The 7,826-nt window shown below is 50.9% G+C and overlaps 2 protein-coding genes across 3 annotated transcripts; both read right to left on the bottom strand.

Moving 5' to 3' along the window:
• Positions 1-614: 614 nt before the first annotated feature.
• On the bottom strand, positions 615-2,572 carry LOC109782685 (uncharacterized). Of its 2 annotated transcripts, none has more exons than XM_020341303.4 (3): positions 2,352-2,572; positions 2,121-2,267; positions 615-1,655 (listed from the first exon to the last, which is right to left on the bottom strand). In XM_020341303.4, exon 3 carries the CDS (start codon positions 1,599-1,601, stop codon positions 975-977), a length of 627 nt encoding a protein of 208 aa, XP_020196892.3. In that variant the 5' UTR covers positions 1,602-1,655; positions 2,121-2,267; positions 2,352-2,572; the 3' UTR covers positions 615-974. The 2 variants fall into 2 exon arrangements, with proteins under 2 accessions (XP_020196892.3, XP_073361794.1); XM_073505693.1 differs by having other exon boundaries at positions 617-1,655; positions 2,352-2,566.
• Positions 2,573-2,762: 190 nt separating this feature from the next.
• On the bottom strand, positions 2,763-4,445 carry LOC109782690 (UDP-glycosyltransferase CGT-like). The gene has a single exon (XM_020341307.4). The coding sequence runs from the start codon at positions 4,383-4,385 to the stop codon at positions 2,958-2,960; it is 1,428 nt and encodes a 475-aa protein (XP_020196896.1). The 5' UTR covers positions 4,386-4,445; the 3' UTR covers positions 2,763-2,957.
• Between the last annotated feature and the right edge of the window lie 3,381 nt (positions 4,446-7,826).

Below are 7,826 nucleotides of genomic sequence, written 5' to 3' on the forward strand. Positions count from 1 at the left end.
TGTCATCTTCAAACACACCAACACTTGTTTCACCTCTCAGCCTACGCACTTCATCTCGCAAATCTCCAATCAAATCACTCAAAAACTTCGGGAGAGGATCATCATGCCATTCAAGGAAACCACAACCACCATGCTGTAGCAACAGAAATCAGGGTTTGAGAAGGGAGAAGATCTAATGAACAGAAAAGTAGAACAAAAATGAAACTTACCATGGCATCCACGCAGGTGTAGTACGTCCTGCCTGGGTTCTGACGGCTCCATGAGATCCATCTCGGCGCCTTCCTACGCGGCCTGCACCAGCAGAGCTTCTCCGGCTCATACGCCATCGGGCTCTCACGGTAGGGCACCGGTGACCTCGATTCGTCCCCTCTCCTTCCAGAGGCTCGACGGAAGCTGGGAGCCTGAGAACGACCCGAAGACCACAATATTGACATTGACTTGGACGCAGCCGCCGCCGCCTGCGAGATCGCCTCCGCCGTCGCCTAACCCTAGGTTTTTTCCCCAAATGCACAAACTGTTTCCTGTTCGCCCCCGCGCATTGCTTTAATAATCAGGGCCACCACTCAGGGCAATCCCTGTTGACAATGGCCACGTCAGCGTTTTTTTTGCTCTAGTGTTTGATTTGGCCAGGGATTCGTTAGTTTATAGGTAGAACTTGAGCCATCTAACTTGAGAATTAGCTAAATATTTCATCCGAGGTTGAAGAGGAGATATAACTTGAGCATTAGCTAAATAACATAGCATACTGGAGTTCAACATAACCATAGATTCTTACGGCCATAATTACTAGATTCTTGCAACATTACCTAAAGACCATAGCATAGTGGAGTTCAACATTGTTCACAACTACTACATCCATACATTACACTTAACTAAACCACCCTTCACAAAAGATTAGCAAAGCCTTCTATCAAAGCAACTTATATCATGATAGGTATGCTCTGCTTCATCTACCCAGATCATCTTCATCTACCTCATTCCTTCAGGATGTCATGGATCAACTTCAACTTCTCGTTGCTCTTCTCCAGTGACTTCAAATGAACAGAAAGCTGGAGCTTTACCTCATCCCTGCGTTTTATCAGATTCTCATGCCCCCTCTTGAGATCAGACATGTGAAGGTTCAGCTGCACATTCTCTTCTGTGATTTTTTCCAAAGACTTGGTGAGCTCATCAACCTGAATCTTTAAATTGTTGTTGCCTTCAGCTAGCTTTTCCTTCTCTTTCAAATGATTCATCTTCAGGTTCCTAATGACAGTGCCTTGAGCTTCTACCAGGTTCATCAGCACTTTGTACTTCTCTTTCATCTTGAAGTTCTCTACCTCTTTCTTCTCCATCTCATTCTTCATGGCAGCCACAACTGATGCACTGGCTCTCTCATCTCTCTTCTCCTTAGCTTTCAGAGAGCTGAAATCCAACACCCTGTCCTCCTGGGCACTGAGAAGTTGATGGACATCTTCAACTAGTTTGTCATAGTTGGCATCCAGATTCCTTTTCTCTTCTTTAAGGTGGTGGATAGTAAGTGAACTTTCCAGGTTATCCTTCCTCCTAGCAGTCCTGCTGTCTTCAAACATTTCCCAAAGCTTCAACAATGCATTTTGCATTGTGGGAGGCTACTCTGGGTCAACCCAAGCAAGGAAACCACAATTTACAGCTTCCTGCAATATAGCAAACACTTATATTGTTACTCTCTGAAGAATTACCATTATGAAAGGGCACTTTTAAAAAATGAACTAACAACTGCAGAACTACAACCTATCCATGTGGCCAACTAAACAATGCTACTTCAACTGCAACCTATACTGCCTCAATTAAAAATTAGCAACTACACTGCCTCAATCAACTAACAATTTGCTTCATCATTAGTACTAGTGAACATAGCCAACTAAGCTGCTGCCCATATACATATTACAGTGAACATAAGCATCAAAACCATAATCATCAGAACTACTAATAAATAACTAAACCATAAATATATTACAGTGAACATAGCCAACTAAGCTATTGCAGTGAGCATCAGTACTAGAACATCAAAACTACTAAGTGGTAAACAATGTGCTTCATCATCAGTACTAGTAACTATATTACAGTGAACATAGAGAGAGAGCGAGCATCAATCTTACAGGCTGAGCACAAACTAGAAACCTCCTGCCCGTCTCAAATGATTCAAAAGCTACACGGCGCTCAGTTGGCAGCCGATGCTCCACGCAGAGCCCCTCTGGTGCCTTCTCCAAGCCATTGTAGTCTTGGTCTTCAATGCTAGCAGGAATCTACAGGGAGCAAATCCTCAAATCAGAAAACCAGATCATCAAATCCCCAAATCACCTAACCCTAATCCTAGCTCCACCACTGACCTGATAATGCATCCCGTCGGAGGAGGAGGACATCTGCAGGCCGGACAAGTCGTCGCTGCTCTCATCCTCGAAGACCATGGCACGCCGGCGGTGGCGGACGCGGCGGTCTGCGCGGCGAGCGGCGGCGGCGGCTGGAGAGACGAGGGCGATGAGGCGAGGAGAGGGACAGAGTGCGGCTGGCTCCGGTTGGGTTCGACCGGACCCGGCTACATGGAGCGACCGAGACGGGTGCGCGCGGGTAGGCCTCCGTGGCAGCTGACACGTAGGGCCGGTCGGTCAGATACGTGGTCAATACGAGCTTATACACCTGTCAGACCGTTTTGCAACACTTAGGCTTAGAGTTGGCACTGCATGGCAAAAAAAGTAACTAGTGATACTGATTCGTCACAACGTGCCGAAGTCAATACGAGCTTATACGCCTGTCAAACCGTTTTGCAACACTTAGGCTTAGAGTTGGCACTGCATGGCAAAAAAAGTAACTGGTGATACTGATTCGTCACAACGTGCCGAAGTGTGGCAGTGCCTTGCAATTAACTCCGTCCAACCTGATACTAAGGGCCGGGATCGTCAGGTAGTTGTGCCCTTAGAAAGTGGTCGCTAGAACAGTCAGCCGAGCATGGCGAGGAACTCGTGCATGCTCCGGTAGCTGGAGCCGCCTGGGGCGACGGCCTTGGTCGCCTCCTCGCGCATCTTGGCCGCGCTTGCCGAAATCGCCTCGTTGCCCATCACCTCCTTCAGCTTTTCCCCAATCTCCACCCCGCTCACCACCGAACTCTCCTCCGAGTCCTCCTCCTGCCAGCTCCAGTGCTCCATCCACACCCCAAAGCCGCCGCTTCGTATCACCGTCGCGATTATCTTGTGGTCGCCCAACGTCGGCCACGCCAGCATCGGCACGCCGTACGCGGCCGCCTCCGTCACCGACCCCCACCCGGCGTGGCTCAGGAACAGCCCCACGGCCGGGTGCTTCAGGACCGCCTCCTGGTCCACCCACTCCTTGGTTACCAGGCCCCGTCCCTGCACGCGCCCCAGGAACCCATCGCCCACCACGTCCCTCAGCTCCGCCGTGTCCTCGCGGTCCAGTATCGTGGTCTTCACCACCCACAGGAACCGGCAGCCGCTGGCCTCCAGCCCGGCGCCGATCTCGCGGATCTGTTTCAGCGCCGCGGCGTTACAGTTGCCGAAGGCGACGTAGACCACCGACCGTGCTGGCTGCTCCCCGAGCCAGGCGATAGGCGAGTCCGCCTTATCGCTTCTTCTCGCTGAGGGCGTCGACTTGAGCGGGCCGACGGCGAACACCGGAGGAAATCCGGGAACGACCTTGCCGCCCCGCAGGGCAGTGAGTGCCTCTGGCTCCAAGGCATCGAACGTGTTGACGAGGATGCCGTCTGCTTTGGCGATCTCGCGGCCGTTGACGATGAACTGCTTGGTGAAGAGGCCGTCGGGGTTGCGCAGCACACGCGGGCAGTAGTCTGACGGGAGGCGTCGAACGCCCGGAACGTCGACATCGCCGACGAGGTGGTCTGCGTTGGCGCCGTCAAGGTAGACGGGGAAGTAGGCGAGGAATGCCAGCACGGTTGCGCCGGACGTGAAGAGGACGTGGCATGGAAGCTTCAGCTCGTTCTTAGCTACGGGGATGACCTCGGAAGCCAAGGTGACGTCCGTGATGATGGCCGACGCGCGCGGCGCGGCGCCGGCGATGAGCGGGCCGAGGAGATGGGCCGAGCGGCGCAGGGACTCCCACCGTAGGAAGAAGGGCTCGGTGTCCGCAAACGCGGAGGCGTCGAACGGCAGGAGGTTGAAGTCGATGCGCCGGATGGCGGGGAAGGCAGCGAAGAGGCCGGCGAAGTGCTCGGCCTCGGCCTCCGAGACCGTCGGGAGGGCGGTCACGACGGAGATGTCCACGCCCATGTCTGCGATGGCGGTGATGAAGCGGGTGAAAGGGAGGAGGTGGCCCATGCCGGCGCTCGGGACGAACACCAAATGCGGTGCGCCGCTGCCCTGGTGGCCGGAGCTCGGCATCGCCGCTGGAGACATTGGCAGGTAGTCGGGTTTGTGACTGAGAGTGGGAAGAGTGGGCACTGGCGAGTGCTTGGTGTCTCGTATGGAGTGAGGCAAAGCAATCAGCGTCCGGTTCGATTTATAGCGGGCTTGCATCGTTGGGAGTCTGGAGGAGCTGCATGGGCGAACGCTTGCATGGCCGGCACGTGCATCGGGCCTGCTTTGCATATGCGACACCAGAGTATCCGAAAGTGGATAATCTACCGTTAACGGTACCTACCTATACATCTGGTACCGTTCGTCGCACCAAGATCAATGTGCTGAGTACATAAAATACAGCAAACACTGGCATGCATACGTCAGATGTTTTGTAAGGAAAGAAAAGAACAGTGCATGGATGGGCGAACGCTTGCATGGTCGGCACGTGCGTCGGGCCTGCTTTGCATGTGCGACACCAGAGTACGCGAAAGTGGATAATCTACCGTTAACGGTACCTACCTATACATCTGGTACCGTTCGTCTTAGCACCAAGATCTTTTTTTTCCGGGGGTAAAGGGAGTTTTATTGCATAATGATAGAGTTACAGTCTTGAGGCCACAAATCCTCAATACACGGTGGTACTGAGCCCAACCACACAACAGTAGTTCGCTCCGTGCGGCTATAATGGGCCAGACGATCGGCAACTCTATTCTGAGAACGGGTAATCTTCAAAGGAAAAAACTCCCTAGTACCTAACAAAGGACAAAGCCTCCAAGGAGTCCGACTGCACCATCATCGGGAGGTCCGAGTGTTGTATAGCTACCGCCATACCTTGCATCAACGCATGTAATTCCGCCTCCAGCGACTCGTTGCATGGAAAATAAAACGATAAGCTGCGAAGAGAATTGTACCGTCAGGGTTCCTTAGAACCATACCAGCTGTCGCAGTACCGTCATCTTGCTGGAAAGATCCATCCACCGAAAGTGCCACCATCCCCACTGCAGGCGCCGGCCATGGAGTTGTGAGGGGCCGATCAACACTCACGTTGGGTGTAGCCTCTAGGATAGGCATCTTGCCTTTTATGATCTCATCAGTTGAGTATCTTCCAGCCAGTTTGATCGACTTGTAGTAACTGTCCAAGTATTCAACATTGGCGAGGACTGACGTACTATCATTTCCGTGCACCAAATCATTGCGCATCTGCCAAATCCTCCATACCAACATAATTAGCATATCCCTAACATCAGCAGTACACTTGCTCAACAAGGACAGAAACCATTCCTTTCCAGAATCAAGGAGCATATCATCAGTTGGTAATGGCCACCGACGACGCATGTTCACCCAGAGGATTCTTGCATGCGTACATGCAACCAGCGCATGGTACACCACAAAGAGCACATGTCGATCGCGTTGATAAGTGCCTAAACTGTTTGCACTTTTGTGTAGCTAGTATACCTGTAACAACCCTCCAAGTGGTAATCTTCATTTTTTGTGGTACATCAGACTTCCAGACGAGGTTCCACAAAGAGCGCTCCCCGTCCGGATTAGTACTGGATGAACCGTTGGCGAAGACAGAGTTATGTGCCTGGGTTGCAAGTCTGTACGCACTCTTTACCGAAAATAGACCGCTTTTTTCCGGGAACTAGGACAGAAAATCACCGCGCTGCCGGGGAGAAGTTCTGATCTTCAGAATATGCACCACATCCATATGCCAGAAAAACTCATTCAGGCTGTCTACTCGCCAAGCCCCGTTATCATCCAAGAAATCCGACACTCGGTTTAGTCTGCAATTCCCTTTAGGAGTAATTGGTCGGAACGAGTCAGGTCTCGGGATCCAAGGATCCCTCCAGGTACGTACCGACGCACCATCTCCCACACGCCAAATTGTCCCTTTCTTAACCAGCTCAAGCCCGTATAAAATTCCCCTCCACACCTCCGAACCACTATTTGGAAAAACAATGTCCAATAACTGACCATGTGGGTAATACTTAGCCTTTAACAATCTTGAGCACAAACTCTCAGGGGAATCCAGGAGCCTCCACGCTTGTTTGGCTAACAGGGCTTGATTAAACGATCTCATGTCGCGGAAGCCCATACCCCCCATGGACTTAGGAAGCCTCAACTTATCCCAACTCATCCATGCCATCTTCCTTTTTCCCTTCTCAACACCCCACCAGTATTGGCGAATCATACGTGTAAGTTCGTCACACACCGATGCTGGAAGCTTGAACACGCTCATCACATAAGTAGGAATGGCCTGGGCAACGGCCTTGATGAGAATCTCTTTATTGCCCGAGGACATATATTGCTCACTCCAATCCACAAGCCTCTTCCGCAACCGATCTTGAGTAGTTTCAAATCTACCTTTGTGCATTCTTCCTTCAGGGACTGGCAAGCCCAAGTATTTAGGTTCAAAAACCTCCTGAGTAATCTCCAACACATTCTTTACCTCATGTATAACATTAGGCTGGCAATGATTCGAAAAGGGGATGGAACACTTCAACGGATTGATTAGTTGTCCCGTCGCCGACGCATACGTGTTCAACAAACCTTTTACCAAAGTTGCCTGCTGCTCTGTCGCATGGAAGAACAGGAGAGAGTCGTCCGCAAACAGAAGATGAGAAATCTCTGGAGAACTTCTGCTGATTTTGACCCCCTGAAGATCATCCTCCCTTGTAGCCTTTTTATGAGAGAAGAAAGAGCATCAGCTACAAAAAGGAAGAGAAAGGGGGACAGCGGATCACCTTGGCGGAGTCCCCTGGAGGGGGTGAACGCCTCCAATAACTTGCCATTAAATTTTACCGAATATTTCACCGAAGACACACATGCCATCACACGAGAAATCCAGATCTGAGAAAAGCCCCATTTAGCTAAAGCCTTCTCCAAAAACTCCCAATCCACCCGATCATAGGCCTTGGATAGATCAAGCTTATAGGCACATAAGGCGGGAGAATTGTTTTTTGCTACCTGGATATGATGAATACACTCAAAGGCAATGATGGAGTTGTCAGATATGAGCCTCCCTGGAATAAAAGCGCTTTGATTTTCCGAAATGAGTCCAGTCAGGAGAGGTCGTAGTCTGTTGACCATGCATTTAGAAACAACCTTATACACCACGTTACACAGGCTAATCAGTCTGAAGTCCTTTAATTCCTTTGGATGGGGAACTTTTGGAATCGGTACGATCGCCGTGTCATTAACTCCATCTGGCATAATGCCAGTGATGAAGAAGTCCTGCACCACCGCCACAATATCCACCTTCAAAGTCGCCCAGTTCCGCTGGTAAAATCTTGCCGGGAAACCATCACACCCCGGGGCCTTTAACGGGCCTATTTGAAAGAGGGCATCCGAAATTTCTGTTTCTGTATACGGTTTACAAAGTGACTCGTTCATCTCATCCGTAACCTTGGGAGCGATACACTCAAGCACCTCCCCTACTGATAAGGTGGGGTCTTTTGTAAAAATCTCCTTGAAATAGGAGTTCGTCATCCGCTCCAT

Source organism: Aegilops tauschii, chromosome 7 (assembly GCF_002575655.3).
Source record: "Aegilops tauschii subsp. strangulata cultivar AL8/78 chromosome 7, Aet v6.0, whole genome shotgun sequence".
In the NCBI taxonomy this organism is placed as follows: domain Eukaryota; kingdom Viridiplantae; phylum Streptophyta; class Magnoliopsida; order Poales; family Poaceae; genus Aegilops; species Aegilops tauschii.

Bases quoted from the DNA above. Each gene is read 5' to 3' on its own strand.
- LOC109782685 (XM_020341303.4), bottom strand. From the start codon at position 1,601: ATGCAAAATGCATTGTTGAAGCTTTGGGAAATGTTTGAAGACAGCAGG.
- LOC109782690 (XM_020341307.4), bottom strand. From the start codon at position 4,385: ATGTCTCCAGCGGCGATGCCGAGCTCCGGCCACCAGGGCAGCGGCGCA.